General features: G+C 45.5%; 1 protein-coding gene across 2 annotated transcripts in view; it reads left to right on the top strand.

Annotated features, from left to right (window-relative positions):
- The window catches only part of SFXN5 (sideroflexin 5), a 159,739-nt gene continuing 138,320 nt past the window's right edge, over positions 1-21,419 (top strand). For both annotated transcript variants that reach the window (XM_039542387.1, XM_039542388.1), the window contains exons 1-2: positions 1-125; positions 17,567-17,635. In XM_039542387.1, coding sequence (XP_039398321.1) covers positions 69-125; positions 17,567-17,635 — 126 coding nt within the window. In that variant the 5' untranslated portion in view covers positions 1-68. The remainder of the gene's footprint in view (positions 126-17,566; positions 17,636-21,419) is intronic.

Genomic DNA, 21,419 nt, shown 5'->3' on the forward strand with positions numbered 1-21,419 from the left:
GGCGAGGGGCCGGACCCGGCGGCGGAGGAGGCCGTTTAAAGTGGTGGCGCTTGCGGGGCGTGAGGGGAATGGCGGAGCCGGCGGAGTACCCCCCTTTCCAGCTGGGGAAGCCCCGCTTCGAGCAGGTACGGCCGCCATTTTGCGCGCGTGAGGGACGGGGGCGGGGCCGTGTCGGGGTGTCTCGAGACGAGGAGGGGGTGGGGGGAAGGGTTGTCAGGGGCGCTCCGTGCCGGGACGAGGAGCTGCCGGTGGGGACGGCCGCCTCCCTCTGCCGGCTTCATCCCGAGCCGCGCGCTGATTGGCGGGTGCCCTCTACTCTTATTGGTTCTCCGCGCTGTCACTCGCTGCCGCTGCGCCCCGCCCCCCGTGGCTCCGTAGCGGGGTTTGTGGCTGTGGGAGGCGGAGCGTGCGCGGGTTCGAGCCCCCGCGTGGGCTGGGATACACGCGGCCGGGGCTGCGGCTGGAAGAGGTGCCGCCTCTCGGCCCTGCGTGGGAAGCAAAGTCGCCACCTGCCGCTCCGCTGCGGTGGGGCGGGGAACAGCTGCCTGCAGAGATAACAGGCATCCCCCGTGCCCCGGCGTGCGTGGGCCAGCCCTGTCCCACCCCCTTGGCACCGGGTGTGAGTGCACAGCAACACGGGCTTGTCAGGGGCGAGAGGGGACTCAGGCTCTGCACCCTGCCGGTGCCTTAATTCCCCTGGGAAAGGCGGCCGTGGCTGCTCATAATTTCATTCTCCATAAAGGAGCTTCTGAGTCCCATATAGGGGAGAACAACTTTGAGATGTATCGGACTTCTCTTTTGCATCAGAGCAGGAATCAGGTTATTTTGAAAGGCGGAAACACATTTCACAGCTTATCGTACTTTTTTTTTTTTAAATATGGAGGAAGTTCATAAAAGTAAATACTGGGCGTAATAAAAATCCGCTTATGCACAAATTTCTATACAAGGCCGTTAATTACACAATAGTGAGGCTTTTCCGTTAAGGAGTGGATTGTTATAGAATGTAATTATGTTTTATTTTTCCCACATGACTAAAACACACTTCTTTGCTAAAACGTTTGCCAGTGTTTCCGTGTGATCGTTCTGCTGATTTCTTTATTTTTATATTGCCTGGGTTGAAGTTCAACACAGCTGTGCAATGGGCTGTGTATGCCGAGGGAGGTTAGTTGGGAAATTGCCAACCAGTGCGCTAGCACTGACACAACTGCAGTGGTGGGAGCAGTAGTGTCGATAGATAGGGCACAGGCATCTTCATCATCATGTCAGCTATCTCTGCCCAGAGCAGGTCTAGAAAACGTGATAAAATTGCTGACAACTTGTCTGCACTAGCTGTTCCACCTGCAGCTGCATCAGCATAAAAGAGAGGAAACTTCCTTAGGGAACCTGGTGAAGGCAAGACCTGATATGATGAACATTCTGCAGAGTTTTCTGGATTCTCTCCAGGAACGGTAGGGAAGAATTTTGATCCCACCTAAAATAACTACTTGTAACTGCTCTGAAGTAGCTTCTCTTGTCCATTGACTCAAATGGCCATTTAACAGTCTAATTACTTACTTGCTTCAGAGTAGCAGCCCTGTTAGTCTGTATCCACAAAAAGAACAGGAGTACTTGTGGATTTGTTAGTCTCTAAGGTGCCACAAGTATTCCTGTTCTTTTTACTTACTTGCATGATCCCTGTTATGGTTTGTCAAATAAAGGATTTATGTCTAAAAGTGCTTTCTTTCTGTATGTGTGCGATATTGTAACTGCTCCAGAGACTACATGAGTTAGGTAAATACTGGTGGTTAGGAAACTTGTAGATGTGCACAGTAGACTTTGGTTTGGTCAACATGCCTTTCCTTTTGAAATTTTCATATCTAAGCAAAGAGAGTGAGTTAGGTCTAATGCAGACAGAGATCGTTGCCTGAAATGAAATGTAGAGTCATGAAAATCGAGTGCAAGTTTTGGAGCTGTTCGGCCCCCAGTTCTGGTCTATGTTCTGGTTGCTCCTGCATTAAGAGATTGTGGGGCTTTTGTTGTGTGGACCATTCTTGGCCACGGCTTGGCCCACAAAGAACTTGCCCAAATCTTGTCCAGTGAAATAGAACCACATACTCTAGTTCTTTGGGATGGTAGCAGTTTATGTAATCTGCTACGATGATTGTTGGTTTCTTTCACTGAAGTGAACATGAGAGCACTGGACCGAGATGACAGAACTGGTTTTCAATTCATGTGCTTCTAGCTAACAGTCGAAAAGTTAATCACAAGAGTTTGCTTGTTAATGTGATTCCTCCATCCCTCCTCCCTTCCCAAACCAGATTATTGGGAATTTGTCATAAAGGCCATAAGGCTTCCAAGGAGACGTTTTCACTATCCTGCTGAGATCTGGACAGGATCACAGTGTGACAGCAAAGTTGCCAGCCAGTTGACTTGCTAATTGTAGATGGCAGCTTCCCTGGAACTAAGGCAGCCTATCTGTTTTTGGAGACTCAGAGACATAATGTAAAGTTTAGTTGCTTGATGCCAAAATTTGGGAAGCAAACCTACCTTACTACTTACCTGTCTATCTACTGAAGGAAGGGTGGGCTTGTGTTTAAGGCACTGGACAGGGAGTCAGGAGACTTGGGGAAGTACAGTGAGAAATAATGTGCGAGGGGCTATTTAATTGCTAATCACCTGCTTGTAAGTCAAGGGATGTTCAAATTGACCAGACAGAGCTCTTTAACTGGACAGAAGGAGGAGGCACTATACAGTCAACACAGATGATATTAGGCAGGCTTGGCAGGGCGTCAGGCACAGACCCTGGAGCATTTTGTTCATTAAGGAGTGATCATCATTAGTAAAAATGTTTAAAAAAAAATAGGGGGCGAAATAAATCTGGAATGGGTAGGCCAGGACATTAACAATCACATACACATTTTAATATGTCTGTCCAGGTTGTGGGTCTCTTCCATGTCCCAGTGGACAAGCTACTATATCAGCAAAAGTTCTGTGACAACTAGACAGAGACCGAGCTTTGAATAGGAATGTAGACTTCTCTCATTGCTAAGTGACTAGGCCTTTCCCCCAGTGTTTCCTATTCATCTTGCTAACCAGTGGAGTTCCATGAACTGGAACAACAGTAAGAACACGAATGCAGACCAGATGCTATTGCTTTAACCACCATGTCGAATAATCCTGCTTAGAGTGGATCTAGATAGATGACATGAAGGTTAAAAATGCTGGCAGCATGTCTACATTAGTGCTTCCATTGCATCATCAAGGGGAAATTCTAGGGGGAAAGGAAAGGTCTAGTATAGACAAGGCCTGTGTTGGAGTTCCCTCCAGTTCAGCATCAGCTGGTGGGGTTGCTGCTCATGTTATCCCCTGTTGTGAAGTTAGAGGACTAAAACTTAAGTTGACCCAGCTACTTTGTTCAGGGACGTAGTTAAGCTGACCTAAGCCCCAGTGTAGACATCACTAGGTTGATGGAAGAATTCTTCCGTCAACCTAGCAACCTCCTCTTGGGGTGGGGTGGATTTACTACAGCAAAGGAAAAACCCTTTCTGTCGCTGTAGCAAGTGTCTACACTATAGTGGCATTGCTGCAATGCGGCCACTGTGTGCTAGTAGTGTAGACATACTCTCAGTTTCCAGGGCAATCATGATACTTTTCACCAGGACTAAATTAACGTGGTAAACCTAGGGAGGGAATTAATGTATCTTAAAAAGCAAACAGTCTTTATATATCAACTGGTCAATGAAATCCCCTCTCCTTCCCCCTGCTTTCCCCTCAGCCGCCTGGTACTGACCAAAGGAGTGTGTGTTCCCAAATTCTTCGTTTATTGTCATTCACTGCTGTGTTACATTTGGACTGGTCTAGGAGATCCTTGGTGTAGGGATCTGATTGATAAGGCACTTATACCTTTACTTGTTTTATAACACACCAGGGAGACTTATGGTGCTGTCTAAATTCTAATAATAATACTTTCAGATCACACTGTTTTGTTTCTTCATGGAAATGATGGCTAGAAACAATCCTGTGGCCCTTTAAGAGGAGATCTGAGTCAAACAAGGGCTGTGAAAAATTCAGTTGAGCTATATTAAGAATCTTTGTCCTTGAGGAGAAAAGCAAGGAAAAGCTGCCTGCTAGGAACAAAACCTTGGAGAGAAAAACTTGCATTTCGTGGGGACTGGTTTATGTGAGGTAAGATGGTTTCACTCTCCCTGTTGTTTCCCAGAGCCTGGAGAAAGTGATTTATCACAACATTTAGGACTTCTTACTGAAAATATCCATGCCCACTGGTACAATTGTAAATGATGAAATCTGCCTCATTTCCCCAGAATCACTTACTGTACACTTCAGCTGCTTTCCTTAGGATTGTGAACGTTTCTCAGCCAAGTCTCTCACTGGGATGGTTTCCGGGGTACCCAGGACTTGAATCACCTTGTTACCCCTCTGCATTCAGAATGAAGGAGACTTGCTTGTTCTTAACTGGGTATCAGCTCCCTGACACCCCCCAACCTGTTAGCTGAGAGCAGAGTGCTTGGGTGGCTATACTAGCCCTTACCTTGCCTTGCAGTGTAAAAATAGCGCACCCCAGTCCCTGAGTCCCTTTGAAGCGTTTCCCTGTAGCGTCCACCCCCTTCGTCTCCAAACACTCACAGAAATACCAGGTCCACTGACCCCAAGGGAACAGTGCGCACATCAGTTTGTATGATTCAACACAGGATCAGCACCTTGCTTAATACCACAGCACGGAGATATATTTATAGTGAAAACAACAAGAAGTCCATTATCAAAGAGTCAAGAGATAATGAGTGAGGGTAATGGAAACAAAAGGTTACATATAAAACAGAATCATAATATGCTTTCTAGAGACTAAACTTAACTGTTAGGTTAGCTTCCTGTCTAATGAAGTTTATCTCACCCAAAGCCTTTGCCAGCATTTTCAGCCAGGCTGGTTGAGATCCCATTTTCATGAATGTAAATGCACTGCCCATGTACTTCCTAGATGCAAGAGGATGGGGTGTTGTCTTTGTTCCCCAAATAGAGTCCAGCGAACCTTTGAAGTGTATTTCCTGATAAGTGTATCTCTTTCCATGCTGTGCTCTTCCCTGTTGACTTCATGTCTCTGTATGTAAACATGCTTCCCTTGTGTTAGCTTACAGTGCTTAATTTACATTGCGACAGAGAGGCTGGTGAATAAACAACTTTTATCTGTCAGGAAGTCTGTTTGTCCACCTCTGCTGGAATACAGAATCTAAGAACATGTTTTCAGTATCCATACATAACTCCTTACATAGTATCTTTACATAGGTTTCACAACAATATTAACGACCAGTGTGAGTCTGGCTTTCATCTGAAACCCCACGTGACATTCTTTGGTGAGCCAGAATGTACATACAAGAATCAGGATATTCTTGTAACCCCTTGCTGAATGGCATTAAAAGCATCTCGGGTCACACATACATTTTTTATTTCTTAGTTGACTTCAGATCAAGGTTATTTGGCCTCTTTGGCAAAAGAAGCTTCTTTTTGGGATAGATGAAGCAATACAGAAATTACAGAATATTGAGAGAAAGAGACTCTCTGCATGATCTAGAATCATCTCCTACTTTTTAGGGAAACTCACAATGAATTGAAGCCACGTCCGGGCTAGAGTGTTCCCCTTTCTCTTTGTAGGATTGAAACACAGTAAGTGATAGACCTGAAACATTAGGGACAGACAAATTTATCCTGATTTTACATAGCTGCTGTTCTTTGCAAAGTTAATTAATTTGCCTCTATCAAAACAGATGTGGAGACGTGCTTGGCAAGGTTTTAGAGAAGGTGTAGATCTTTTGCCAAGCAGAAGTAACTGGGGGCTGTCAAACACATTATGTGAAAGGTCAGTTCCTACTCAGGCTGCCTAAATGAACACTTTCCATTTTGAAAGTGTTCAGCGAATGAGGGCCGTCTGCCTCCTCTAGGGCTCCTTAAGAGCCACTGAGGGAAGAAGTCTTCTTCAAGGACCACCTTGACTTGTTTTAAAACCCTCTGCCATGAAATGTGTTTGGCTGTCAAGCTGCTTTGCTTTGTGTGCACCTGAGCCCCCATCTTCACTGGCCAAAGGACCACACTTAAAACCATGTTTAAACACAGTTCAAACTTGAGTGGAGCAAAATCGGTATCTGCAGTCCAGTGTAGCTGGTGTGTGTGTGTGCGCACGCGCGCAGGGCCAAAGGATGTTAATCCCATGTTTCAAAACTACCAACTTGGCCTGGATTTATACCAGAGAACAAGAGATGAAAGGCTATCTGGCCTTGTCTTACACTATTTTAGTTAAATTAGTTCAGCTTCCCACGTGGACACTCTTATTTTGGGTTACTGGCATAATTTGTTTTATCTCAAACTTCTTCCTAATCTATTTAAACTAAACTGAAATAAGTCTTGCTGAAACCAGAATAAACATGTCCACTCAGCCTTCTGCACTGTTTTAATTAAATCACTTTAAAATGATACCTTACATTAAACTGGTACAACTCTGCAGGTAGGAAAGCCGTGTCTTCCATTACCAATCCTCTGAGCTGTCCAGTTCCCCACAAGTCTGTTTACAGTGCATAAAGTTTAAGAAAAGTCAGTCTTCACTTTCATTTAAATTTAAGGTGACAGTCAAATGTTACAGTTGCCTGTTAACCTCCTCTCCTCTTCCTGAATTTCCTGAGCCTGTAAGAAGTATTTTCATTCTTGTACTTACCTTGAAGTCAGCTGGATCTCGCATGGCCTACAGCACAGTGATTTAATTGAAATGGAGCTATAATGTACTCTCTTGCTCCCTATGAATTGCTGTGCTATATAGAGGACTTAATATTCCTAGCCACTTTTCAGAACTAAACCCTGCTTTCAGGCTGGTGAGAACTGGTACCAAAATAGCCTCGATTAATCACAGCAAATTTGTGTTGTTCAGTTTTCTTCCAGTGAACTGTTTACTACAACAGCTGTTAAAAGACTCAGATGGGAAACAGAGGCTGTAGGCACACTTTTATGGTACCTGATGCCAGCTGAAGGTCAAGTACATTTCCAAGTGTCTTGCTTTTTAAACTCTACTCCTTATGTAGAAATATGGAAGAAATATCTAGGCAGTCGTTTCCTAAGGAATCTGCCAGCCAGAACTTTAGGCCCTTGGAAATAATCCTATTAATAAAAGAAACATTTTGTATTTTTGGTTAAAGATATTCTCTAGCTGACTGTGGAGTGTTTGGGAGAGCAGTCAGAATGGAGAAGGACACCAAACCCCTATCATTCTGTTGCAGCAGACTCCATTAGATAAAATTTCTAACTCTGCGCTATCCCTCCCTCCTTGCAGAATATGCAGATGGACTCTGCAAGATTGGCAGAGGAGGTTCACGCCTGTGCTTCCACAGGCAGTTCATCCCTAGCAGAGCTGGCAGGAACAGAGTGAAACAGACAAGGACTGTCCTCATCAGTTTCACTCTGCTTCTTGAGGTGCCACTGCGGGTGTCTCCTATCTGCAGGTGGTGCAATACACTCCAGACCTCTTGAGCTTCAGGAGTTCCCCTGTAGGAACTGGAAAAAACATCGAATACAAGGGGAAGTTGCCTCTATTGTCTAGTCAGCACATTAGAGTTCAAACTTGAGCCTGCACTTTCATCTGAGTTATGAGATGTTGGGATTGCAGCAGAAAGGCTAGAAGTACCATGCATCCCCATTTCTGGTGGTCTGTAGGCACAACATCTTATCCAAATGCAACCCCTGGAGGATCGGAGAAGAAGGGGATGGAATCTTGAATTAAAAGGGGGGCAGAGAGAGTAAGAAATAGGGAGATGTGGAGGAAGCGATAAACGTATATGATCTAGTGGTGAAGAAGCGAAAAAGCAGAGTCAAGTGGAGGGGGCAGTGGAGCTGTGAATAGTGTATGGTTAATGGGGAGATTCCGTTAATGAGTTTTCATAACTAGAGTTAATTGGATGGGTATCTGAGAGAAACACAAAAATCAAACCACCTCTTATAAGTTTTGGAATCTGTCAAAATAGTGGGGAAGAGAGTGCGTTTGCACAGAGCCGGGGGAGAGGCAGTAATGAGTGAGGCCTGAATAACACTGATGCACAAGCAATGCCTCCTGCTTAGAACATGTAGGGTCTGAGGCCATGTCTACACTACAGAGCCTATGCCGACAGAGCCCCCTAGTGTAGAAGCAATGTAAACCCCCAAGAGTCGTTCTGCTGGAAAACATCTCCAAAGGACGCCAGCTATGCCAGCAGCAGCACACTTCTATTGATATAATTGCATCTACACTGGGGGTTTTGAAGGCACAGCTATGTTCGCTGGGGGAGGTGATTTTTTTTTCCCTACCACACTCCTGACCTGTGTAGCTAGGCTGTCATAATTTTGTAGCATAGATCAGGCCTGAGGCTTCTCTCTTCTTTTATGTGGCAGCAGGAGCCCCTTATTTTGGGCCATGTTGTATGCTAGCATTTTCATGCTGTCTAGCTTTAAAAGTGGTGTTAGGATTCGCTTTTGGCTTTTCCTGCTGTTCATTGGTTGCCACGAGGGCAGTGACATATTTCCATAAGGGGCCTTTCACTTTCCCAAGGACTCTGCATCGAAGATACTAGAGTAACCGGTTAGCTCATTAGCAACACTGATTAATCAACAACCCCTATTATTATTATTATTGTATTATTTGATCAAAGTTCCCAGAGGCCTAGTCTTCTCACTGGTAAAAATGGTGTCACAGCTTGAATGACCAATCCCAAATTACTAGTAGGTTTTTAGTTAATGTGGCGGTAAGACTAAGGGAAATTTGTTGTTAAATATGTCTGATGTGCTTTGTCTCAAGTAAATGTGTTAAAATGATTTGCTTTATTAATGTCAATGTTTGAAGAGTGTGATAGGAAGATTAAAAGGAACAGTATTAGATAGTTTACATACTTCGGGCTCAAACTGAAAAGCTGATCACAATAAAACCAGCAATATACTTTAAAAGTTCTGCTGTTGCAATTAATTTGACCACTGAACCTATTTACAGATACAGATACAACTACCAATTGTGGCGTATGTCTATGGGTCCAATCAAATTAATACCACACTTGCCATCCGAATGCAGCCAAAGGTCTCTTTGACTTAAGTGGGAGCTTTGGCTGCTCAAAAGCTGCAGCATTGAGGCCTTAATAAATGACTGAAAAAAGGCATTGTTTTCTTTATGAGATGCAGTGTCTTGTTTAATTGTGAATAAAAGTGATGGCAAAGTGTTGCATCATTCAGTGAACGCTGTATGGCAAGTAAGCAGTGTTAAATGTCAATGTATAATTAAAAGCAAAGGTGTTTAGGAGCTGTTTGGTTGGAATCTTCATAATTCTATTAGAAATTGTGGCGGAACCTTTTCTATTTCCAAAAATGCCTGAGACTCTCTTTGACTACCACAGATCAACAAAACTGGTTTTTAATCTTCAAAATGCCCTACAGCTTCTCAGCTGCTTATCCCTTAGCTTGTCATGCAGTGCTCTAGGGGCCATGCAAAGGCGCTCAGGGCAATAGGGGGAAGGAAGTAGTGGGGCCTGTGGGCATGATGGGAAGAATAGGGGAGTGGGTGGAGGCATCAGGGGGCAGCGGGGGATCTGTGGAAGATGGGGGAGGGAGCAGGGCCGGGGCACAACATACAACTGTACATTATTTTTATTACTGAGTCTGCAAAAACCCTCTACATAAATCAACTACAATGATTTGGACGTGTATATGTGTATATTTATTTGTTTTTCCTAAAGTCAGTTAAGTATTGTAGGAAAATTTGTCAGAATGGCCACCAGCAAGAGTTGGTGGCCGCATTCTGAGGCCACCAAAATTTTTGTTGTGAGAACCCTGGTTTAACGTGTGGGGGCACTTTAAGTGCTGTCTTAGCAAAGTTGCTGCTCTCAGATGATGATAGACCTCTGACTTTCTTTCAGACCACTGTCAGCACTGTGTAGCAACTTCCATCTGTACAGTTTTCCAATATAACCGTATTAAGCCTCAGAACAGTCTGTGTAGTAGAAAAGGACTGTCTTCATATTAAACATGGGAAAACGGAGGCATGGGGAAATAAAGTGATTTTTCCCAAAGCCTTTGGCCATAGAATTTAGGCCTGGGAGTTAGAATTCCTGTCCTCTAACCTGACCAACACCATGCTTCTTCTCATGTTGCTTCTCTGTCCAAAGCCAAGTTTTATTTTTATGAAAAAATATAATTTTTTGAAGCATTTTGGTTGTTTGTGAAAGAGCCAAGCTCGCGTGTGTGTGAGAGGGAGAGAATCAGGAGAGAGGAGGAAGTGTTTTTCACCAATGACAAATTTTTTTTTTCAGATGCCTGATTAACAAAGCTGCTCTTTAAAAACTTGGCCTGGACGTGGGAGTGAATGAGGTTTAGTGCTGTTGTCTTGTTTGAAGAAATGTGGTTTAGAGACAGCAGAGTGAAATGTTTGCTAATAACATAGCTTGTACTTGCAGTACATGACTATCCCCAGCTTTAACAAGGCATTGACGTGGGAGGTGATTGAAATTAACGTCTGTGTGCAAACCAGGCCAGTAGCCATAGGTCCCACATTACTTCATTAGGAAAGATTAATTGCCACAAAACTGTGGCTGATCCTATTTGTTGGAAACCCACCTCCCCAAATAATAGGAAATTCATGAGAATTAGGGCTTGTCTACACTACAGGTTACGTCGGTATAACTTATGTCTCTCAGGGGTGTGAATAAGCCACCCTCCTGAGTGACGTCAGTTACACCGATTTAAGCACCGGTGTGAACAGCGCTGTGTTGGTAGGAGAGCTGCTCCTGCTGACATAGCTACTGCCTCTTGTGGAGGTGGTTTTATTATGCCGCCAGGAGAGCTCTCTCCGTCGGCATAAAGTGTCTTCACCAGAGGCATTGGAGCTGTGCCACTGTAGCATTTCTAGTGTAGACTAGCTCTCAGTCTCTGTTTTGGGCCTTAGCCCAGGACAGCAGAGCCGTTGCCCTCTCATTGCCTGTGCCTTTTGTCAAGGGAGACATGGACTGGATTATCCCCCTCAGATCATTCAGAAGAGGGAATGAAAGACGCAGGAAAAACCACTCAAACAATCAGTCATCTGTCAGAGGGAGAGCATCTGATTTCGGGAAGCGTGTGCGCATTTTGGGGGTGGGGCTGTACGTAGCCTCATCCCGTGGCAAGCCCCGAGGCAATGCCTCCAGGAATCAATGATGTTTGTGTCAGCATTAATTCTAACTGGTTCCCAGTGCAGACCTTTCGAGTCTCTTCAGGATTGTGGGTGTCTGTGGCACAGGAGCAGGTCGGAAGGCAGGGGCAGCCTGACTCCTTGGGGTTACCCTCTGGAGAGGCAGGAAGAGCAGTAGACTTTCCCTAGAGATCTTGGGAATTCCATTAAGTTGGAGAGCTTCCCCCTTCAAGGACTGCAGAAATTTCTGCTTAATTCTGGCTCCCCAGCCCCCTTTCTCTCTAAATAATGTAGGAAGGCACAATTCTTTAACAATAGAAGGGATTGCCTGCAGCTCTGCTCTGATGCATTTTCATTCCTTATTTTAAATATAGATTAGGAACCATTCAGGTTAGGATACTCTGACAGGAATTAGCTTCAAACAGATGGGCCTAAAGCCTCCAGAATCTGAGGATCTGACCATTAGGATGTTCGCTGCTTACATGAACCAAATGGAGATGATGACCCCAGGCCAATGGGTCCATTTTGGAGCAAGGGAAACAAGGGCCCCATCCTCCCTGATTGATCTAACCTCATTATCTCTAGCCTGCTTCTTGCTTGCTTATATATATATACCTGCCCCTGGAAATTTCCACTGCTTGTATCGAAAAGAAGTGTATTTTCACACTGCTCAAGCTCATGCTGCAAACATCTCTTAGTAAGGTGGAGGTGCCACTGCTTCTTTGCTGCTTCAGAAGAGACTACAGCTACCCCTCTGATAAAATCTACCAGAGACTATTCTGTCCTCCTTCCGTAGACACAGGATTTTTGTCTCTTGTACTTTATTATACAATAAAATCATATGTTTTATAACAATTCTTAGTATTGGATGATACAAATGTTAACCAGCAAGCACCGAAGGGCTTGATTCTCCCGTCTTGCATGTTGTGTCCTCGTTACAACTTCACAAAGTAGGTGTAAAACACTACCAGTCTGATCTGATAGCATTTCACTTCACACTTACTTTGCACAGGTGTAAATAACAACACAAACTGCAAGGCGAAGGAGAGGTCAGGTCCAGATACCTCCCCTGATCGTGTTTGAATCTTGAGGCTCTTCTGGATGTCTCTATTGCTTGTTAAAGTTTTGTTTGATAAAACCAAAAGGAGGGGCAGTGGGGAAAAAGTAGGAGACCACAAAGTGGGAGCCTTCAGGATAACATAATGTGAGTGTGAGAGAGCAAGAGCCACGGATGATAGATGTTAGTCGTGTCAGTTAATCCACTACTGCAAAGCACTCCTACTATGGTGATGAGGGTGTCTAAGAACCTATATAGACTTTAAAATAAAGTTAATGTTGTAAAGTCTAAGCACTCTACAATTAGGAAATGCTAGAATTAATGTTGCCTCTGCAACTTTAATTTGCCCCTCTCGTGCGTGTGTCTTACAATACTTTTTAACTACATGGTCATATAATCTATTTTTCCACAGCACTCTTGTCTCATTCAGTGCACAGGATAGGTGGTGCTCCCTTAACGAGCAGCTATTCAATATTTTGTTTTATCCTAAATGGTCAGTGGGTGGCCCTGGGCCTTATTTGCTGCATACTATTCAAACCCTGCTCTGAAAACAGAAATATTAACTTCATCATGGGCTCTTATATGGTGCTCATCATGGTAGCCTCCAAGTGCTTCCTAAACAATGAATTTATCTTCAAACCACCCTTCTGAGGTGAGGTGGCGTTATTTGTTTTACAGAGGGGGAACTGAGGCACAGAGAGATTAAGGTCAAACGTGCCCATTAATTTTGGGTGCCCAATTTGTGATATCTATGACCTGATTTCCCCCCCACGCCCCCGAGAGTTTAACATTTTATAGCAATTTGTGTTAAGAGCACAGCTCTCATAGACTTAGCTAGGGCACTAAGAGCACAGAAGAGACAGCTTCCCTGCTTTCAGTTTTTGTGCTTAGCACTACAGCAGCCCATAGCAGATGGGGCGTTCAATTACATGAGAAAGTCTTAGTCAGCCCTTGTGGCCCCAGGCTGGAGCAGGCCCAGGGCAGATGGAATGTTTGGAGAATTTATCTGTCCATTTGTAACAACTTTCTACCGAGTATGTGTGAACTGCGATTTTGAGAGGCTTATAACTTGGCTACATGTGGCAGACTTTCATGGGGTTGTCAAAAAGCACATCCCTGACATCAGGGCAAGCTCCCTGCCGTATTTCAAGACCCTGCACCAAAGCCTGGGGGTGCTAGAGCTCCTCATTGAAACTGTTGTAAGAATTGTTTAACCAGGGCCGCCCAGAGGATTCTGGGGGCCGGGTCGGGGGCGCGGGGGTCTGTTCTGTTCGGACCCCCGCCACCCCAAGTGACCACCGGCGCGGGGCGGGGACCCCCGCGACCCGCGCCGGCGGCAGGACGCCGCCCCCGCCCGGGGGGTGCGGGAGGGCGCCCGAGGGGGCCCCGGGGCGCGGGGGGCGGGGGGCAGGGGCCCGCGCCCCGCCCCCCGAAGGGCGAGCCCCACCGGCGGAAGACCGAGCGGAACGGCGCCGCCGGTCCGGCGCGCCTTCTTGGCGGGGGGGGTCCTTCCGGAGCGGGGAGAGCTCCGCGCCCCCCCGGGGAAAGCCCGAGCGCCAAGCCCGCCTGCTCCTGCCGCTGGCCCCCCCGCTCCCGGGCCGGGGGGGAGGGGGGCCCTGGGAGCCCCGGGGGGGCCGGGGGGGGGGGGGGGGGGCCTCTGGGGCCTGGCCCCCCTTCTGTGTTTAATATGGGTTAAACAGCCTGTTTTCCCCCAACCTCATTCTGAAAAACTGCCGAATTGTTAATCAGTCTGAGGCATACACCTGCCATGGAAAACATCAGTCCAAATGGTTAAAGGTTGGCAAAGTTATGAACAACTGAAAACAGGGTCTTACAGTAAAGTGTCAGGAAACCTGAGCTATAGGCAGCAGCACTAACAGCCCTGCCTTGAATAGAATAGAAAGTAGAGACCAAGCTCAGGAGCCAACTAGACCTTATCCTTCTTTTTCCTCTTTCTTTGGATTCCTTGACTAAGAGCCGGGGGGAGAGCGGGGGGGGGAGAGATGGCTGGGAGTTCAGTCTGTCTGCCATTGGGTGCACTTTAGTGAGTAGTTGGCTATCTCCTTTAAAGCAAAGGATGTTTCACAGCATACAAACAGAGCAGTGAGATAAAACATAAAATACTCTTGCTAGAAAGTTGCAACATGACACTACTTTATTTCTTAGAATAACACACAAGAACCCAAATCCAGAGAGAGAGAATGCACTCTGCTCCCTGAAACAGAGAGGTACAACTCATCCCCCTTACACTTAGGGTTGTCAACCCCCCAGATTGGCAGGGGGTCTCCCGGAATTGGCCTCAATTTCCCGGTGACTATTAAAGGCAATCCAGGAGATTTTAATAGGCCCAAGTCCGGTTGGTGGCACAGCGGGGCTAAGGCAGGCTCCCTACCTGCCCTGGCTCTGCGCGGCTCCAGGAAGTGACCAGCACGTCCCTCTGGCTCCTAGGCACAGGGGCAGGGCAAGGGTGTTTGGGTTTGTGCGATTAGTTAGTTGGCAACCCTGCTTACACTAGGCTGTGTGTCTGCAAACTGCTGAGGACACAAATTGCAGACTTCCCCACAGAACTCCCTACCCTGCAAGCAGGACCAGACAACCCCTTCGGGCAGGGGTCTCAGACTCAATTTACCTTAGGGCCAGTGCCAGTCCTCAAATCCTCCTAGCAGCGCCAATGTCACCCAGGCCACCTAGAACCCACCCCTGAAAATTCCACCCCCCCAAAAACTCCACCCACCTAAGGCTCTGGGACAGAGTTTGGGTGGAGGAGGTGGTCTGGGGTAGGGGAATGGGTTGCAGGCTATGGGAAGGAGTTTGGGTGCAGAAGGGGTGAGAGGTTGGGCTCTGGGAGGGAGTTTGGATGGGGGAGGGAGTCTGGGGTGAAGGCTCTGGGAGGGAGTTTGGATGGGGGAGGGAGTCTGGGGTGAAGGCTCTGGGAGGGAGTTTGGGGGCTGGGGGGATGTGGAGAGGGGTGCAGGCTCTTGGTGGGAGTTTGGGGACGGGCGGCGGTATGTGGGGAGGAGGTGCAGGCTCTGGGAGGGAGTTTGGGGGTGGGAGGGGGTATGTGGGGAAGGGATGGGGGTGCAGGCTCTGGGATGGGGTTGGGGGTGCAGCGCTTACCTGGGGCTCCAAGGTGGGGCGGGCCAGGGGGTCTCCGTGTGCTTCTGCCCCCAGGCACCATCCCCGCACGTCCCATTGGCTGCAGGGGCACTCAGGGCGGGGGCAGCACGCGGCTGTACAGCCCTGCTCCGCCCCGCCCCTGGGCCACAGGGAGGGGCCGGCAGCCACTGGAGCGAGCAGGCAACGCTGCTCAGCTCCGCTGCGCTGCTGGGGCCCCTGAGGGGGGAGCGCCCGGGGGGTGCCAGGTGGGGCCAAGGGAGAGACCCGACCCCAAAACTGCTGGAGCCCTTCAGGCCACATTGGAGTGGCTCGTGGGCTGCAGGTGGCCCGCCGGTCGGCAGTTTGAGACCCCTGCCTTATGGTTTAAAGTGCCAGCTCATAATTTTAATGCAGTTTTCAATATACCATAATCAGCATCAGGAGCTGCCGAATCATTCAACAAGTGCTGTGTTCTTTGGATACAAGTGCTTCTCAGTGTACTCCTGGAGGAATACTGTGCATGCGCAGAATTTTTGTCTCCTGCATATTTCTTTGCGTCCCTACCGAAAAATAACTTTCTGACGGGGAAGCAAAGGGAAGCCACAAGAGCGGTCATGCGACCCTCCCCAGCAGTGTGTTTCGCGTGCCCAGGGCAGCCAGCAGAGAGGTAGATCACTGGGGGGCAGGAGGTGGGACTGGGAAAGACACAGCTGGTGGCTCCTACCATGTGATGGGCTCAGCTACTAGTCCCTGCTGGCCTGGGGAGGATAGGACTTCCTCTTCCCCTTCGTGGCACTGGGGGCTGGGTCAGACCCACCCTCAGATTTCTCCCCCAGCTGCAGGAAGTTCTGCAGACAACCCCCCAACTTCCTGCACCCATCGCTCCTCAGCTTCAGTGGGAGGGATCCTTGTACAGGGAGCTGCTCCCGCATCCGCCCAACCCGCAGGCATCCAGACCCTCAAGAATTTTGCAAAATTTTTAATTTGGGGGTGCAGAATTTGTAATTTTTTGGTGCAGAATGCCCTCAGGAGTATCAGTGACACCCACTGCAGAGCGCAAGTGACTAGTAATGAGTGTTCAAAGTCCAATTCACTCTGTGCCCCTGGAAAATAGTGTTTTTTTTCTGCAGAGGCGAGCAGAATTAGTGGAGTTCCTCTAGTGGAGTGAGTCAGAAGAGATGCAGAGGGAATTCCAATATATGCAACTACCAAAGCTGTGCCAATTCTTCACCAAATTCATTTGTTTTAATGTTGTATCCACATTCTTGAGATTTTTCTTTGTGTGTCATTTAGATTATAAATGCTTTGTGTTTGTGTGGCACAAAGGCCTCTAATCCTCATTGGGGCCTTTGAATACTACCATAATATAAATATTTACTGCTAATAATTCATGGTCCAGGAGTGTCTGATAATGAAAAATGTAAGTTAATGCCCAGCTAAAACTTGCCCGCTGTCATCTAAAATAGCACGGTACCAAAATGGCAATTGGTTAGGAAAAGCTTGTGCATCCTGGCGTTCGTTAGTCAAGTTTAGAGTCCTGAAAAACCATTTCAGTCCTTACATGTACTGATCAGGCTCTTCAGATTAGCAAAATCATTATAGACTGCTTCATACAGCATAAGCTCTCCCAGGCAAGGGCCGTGTGTGTGTTCTGTAAAACACCCCGTACTATCATGTTAAAACTTATTTTAGAAAAAACAACAAGAAACTTTAACTGTGTTTCTGATTCACCTGAGATAAATTAAATTCTCTAATTTTTAGTAAATTTACACCTGGCAGCTCGGATGATGAAAATGGGCACAACCATTTCACGTCCAGGTTCTCGTGTGCTAGCACGACACTTCAGTATGCTAGGCCCTGATCTTGCAAAGGACTCGGCAGGTGCAGCAGTGGCAGTGTCCCCACATCTGGTCCTTTGCAGGATTGGGAGCTCTGGTTGCAAACTTTAGGGGGATGTTTAAAAATATCTTTTCCTCTTTAAATTGTGAAAAATATTTCTGCTGTTCAGTTGTGGAAATAAACTGCATTTTGATGACAGTTTCCTTTAATCTGGCATCCATGTACTTGTTCAGAGCCTCAAAGCTTAGATTGGATGATCTCCTTGTCCACTATAGAGAGCTTATAGAGAAGAGACATCTTGTCAGCTTTTTAGTAAATAGCATTCCTAGTTACTACTAGTTCTCCAGAGGAAATAACAATAAAATGCCTTTCTGCTTTGCAAAGGAACGTCTTGTCTAACTCTCTTTCTTTCTGTCCTCCAGACTTCATTTTATGGCCGATTCAGGCACTTCTTGGACATCGTTGACCCCCGCACTCTCTTTGTTACTGAGGTAATGTATTTACATTGTTTGATCTCTGAGATACTGCTTATTTGATAGATTTGGTTTAAAAGAGAGAAGGAGCGAGAAAGGCTTAAGTGCAAGAGAGTCCACTGATCTAACATTAGCATTGTTTTGAGGGTCCAATTCTGTCAAGTGCAAAGTATGCTCAGTTCCTTTTGACTTCAATGAGAGTGGAAGGTGCTTTCTACCATTCAGGATGAGGCCATGAAATTCAGAGCCAATTTCCCCTGTGCTTTCAATTAAAGCAGAAGAGCTCACAATAAACATCCCCAAGACCTCCCAGAGATTCTTTAGCAAAAAGGGAAGTCCAGACTTGACATTCCTTGTATTTCTAAGTGGAACAACTCCCCCAAACAAACTAACAAAAAACCTCTTCAAGCCTTTACACATCAGAGGAGCAGTAAAGGGCACAAGTCTAAATTAAAAAAATAATAAAATAAAATCTGTTAGAGGTCATTTTGAAGGTTGCTGTGGAAACCTAAAAGTGTGTCTGTACTCTGAGAAATGACTCTTGTACAAATGGCACTATGAAGTTCCTTGTTGATTATCTCTGTGTCTTCAGATGACATTTATTTAGTTTACAGGTAAAAAAAAACTTTTTCTATTTTCTAACTGACAGTCCCACAAATTCATTCAGGATCTGAAAGTCAACCTGGGTGTTTTCTGGCTTGTGCAGTGTCACCTGAAATAAAGATTCCGCAATTGGAGGTTAGTTAACAATTCTACTCATGCAGCAAGAGCCAGAATAGGAATAGCTCACTCCCCACTGTACAGCAGTGTTTGGCTTGTGATGCTCACCAGAGTCATAAAATGTAGTAAAAAGATATTATGCTGTTAAAGTTAGAAGATAGATTCTGAGACCTGGTCTACTCTGGGAGCGGGGAGAGATCAATCTAAGTTACGCAACTTCAGCTACGTTACTCACGTAGCTGAAGTCGACGTACTTAGATTGACTTACCGTGGTTTCGACTGCTGCCGCTCTCCCGTCGACTCCACCTGCACCTCTCACAGTGGTGGAGTACAGGAGTTGATGGGAGAGCACTCGGGGATTGATTTATTGCATCTAGATTAGACGCAATAAATCAACCCGGCTGGATCGATCACTGCCCGCCAATGCGGCGGGTAGTGTAGACATACCTTGAGCAAGCACAGGGCAGCAAGTGCATCTTTTGAGTAAGAAGTTGGCATTTTTACATAATGACTTTCTTGGTTATAAAAACACTCTAATTTTACCTGATTTATGTGCATTACATTTTTCATTAAGATTGACATTAAAATTTTTTTGCATTTAATATTTCATAGAATTATTGACCTTAAAGATTATTTTCCCCAAAAGATATATTTCAGTTGGTGAATCATAAACAATGCTGCATGCTCCTGTCTAGGGGATGACACAATAGAAAATTCACACTTTTTTGTGTGTGGCAAATGCAGCCATGGATGTAAATTGAATTTCAGTGCATTATGCAGAGCACTGGCAGCTGAACTGTCCGTTAAAGTCAGTGGCAGTCTGGATCCAGTTCTTTGCACACCATACTGAAAATGTGCCCGGCAGAGTTTTAAATGTCTGTCTTTTTTCCAGAATCAATCAGTTTCATTCAAAGACATAAAGCTATTGGATAGTTCACCTGAGTTCTCTTTAGATTCCTGTCCAAGAGAACCGCAGAGAATAAAACTGCTGTTCTCATGCCATAAAATCGAAGTTTATAGCTTCACTTATAAAAACACAAGTTTGGATGAAATATGAAATCCAATTTTCAAAAGGCAGCATGTGGAACACAGTCTGAAGAAATAACCTACTAGCAAGAGAGAGGTTTACAGTCTCATGAGGAGCCATCAAACTGGCAAGATAAAGCAGGTTGAAAGAGATGCTGTTGCTTGTGAATTCAATGGTTTTTACTAACACTTAAATTCGTATATAAAGAGAACACGAGCATGTATGTGGAAATAGAAAAATTACTACAAATTAAGGCTTGATGCTGTTATTATTTAACATTAAATTCACTGTTGATAAATGTGAAGTAATGCATACTGGGGGGAAACACATTTCCACTGTGCATTACTGTGTAGTCTCTGCAACACTCAAATTGGGAGTGACTTGATTGAACTAAACGAAGTGACACAAACATGAATCCATTTTTGATGAGATCAGAACTGGGCCCAAGAGGTGCAGCAAAAAAATTTTATTTTTTCAACTGTACAGAGAAATTTCATAGTTTAATTTCCTTTATGTTATCAACCTTATGCAGAAGTTCTTAGTAGGAACTTTTTTCTTTGTTAATGGGGGTGTGAGAAAACAAAGATGCTCAGTAGAAACCTACCCTGTCCTCTCCATCATTAAGGTTTCCTCCTACCTCCTCAGAATTAGAGATGGGCTTGAACCCTGAAGCAGCAAAGCTCTCTTTTAAAGCATTAACTATTATAACTCTGGGTAGTCTTCTTAGCTATAGAAATATCCAGTCCCCCTTTGACTCAGACTAAGTTCTTGGCCTCACTGACATCCTGTGGCAGTGAGTTCCACTGTGTAAATATGCTCTATCCGAAACAAATATTTATTGCCTAGCATTTTTTGAATGTCCCTTTGTTCTTGTGTCATGAGACTGTGGAAGCTACCTTCTTAAGACCCTTCATTATTTTGTATATTTTATTGAGTCTTCAGTTATTCTTCTCTTTTCTAAGATAATCCATCCCAATCTACTTTTAAAATCTTCATTTGAGAGTTTTTCCATGCCTCTAATAATTCTTATTACCTATTTCTGAAACCCCTCTAAATCTGCAATGTTCTTTTTTGAGATACGGTGACCAATGATGCACACAGTGTGAAAGTGCATTACTGATTTATATAATGGCATTAGAATAGTCTCTGTATTATTTTCCATCCCATTCCTTATCCATCCTAACATCTTTCTGGCTTTTTTGACTGCAGTTGTGCATTGAGCAGAGGTCATCACTAACCTGTACATAATGACACCTAGGTCCTTTTTCAACGCGGACACTATTAATTTAGAATCCTGGAAGGTGTATGAGGAGCTCAGATTTTTCCTTCCAATGTGATTACTTTTCATGTGTCAAGATTGAATTTCATCTGCCATCTTGTTGCCCACTCACCTGGCTTAGTGAAGGCCCTTTGAAGTTTCTTAGGGCATGTTTACGAGTACCACGCTGCAGCGGTGCAGTTTGTCTGGTGAAGATGCTCTATGCCGACAGGAGAGAGCTCTCCTGTTGACTTAGTGCTGGGCACATGAGCGCATATATCGGTGTAATTTATGTTGCTCAGGGGGGTGGGCGACGTAAGTTATGCCAACATAGGCTGTAGTGTAGACATAGCCTTAGTCTTCTCTGTACTTGAGTAACATAGTAGTTGTGTCAGCTACAAATTTTTTTCCCTTGCTACTCTCCCCTTTTTTCCAAATTGTTTATAAATATATTGAACATTGGACCTAAAATGGAACCATTAACCTTCCACCTCCTCCCCCCACCCCCAGGGGACTGTTAACCTTTTTTCTTGATTAAAATTAACCATTCATTCCTTCTCTTTGTTTTCTGCGGTCTAGCCAGCTTTGCTCTGTGATAAACTTGACCTATCCCACCTCACCCCACCCCATGATTACTTACCTTCTTTAGTAGACTTTTTTGAGGGACCTTGTCAAAGGCCTTTAGGAACTTTAAATAAGTTATGTCAACTGGTTCTCCTTAATCCACCACATTCCTGACACCTTCAAAGAATTCCAATAAGTTAATGAGACATTATTTCCCTCTGCAGAAACCATGC

The sequence above is a fragment of the Mauremys reevesii genome, linkage group 5 (genome assembly GCF_016161935.1).
Source record: "Mauremys reevesii isolate NIE-2019 linkage group 5, ASM1616193v1, whole genome shotgun sequence".
NCBI classification, from domain to species: Eukaryota; Metazoa; Chordata; order Testudines; family Geoemydidae; genus Mauremys; species Mauremys reevesii.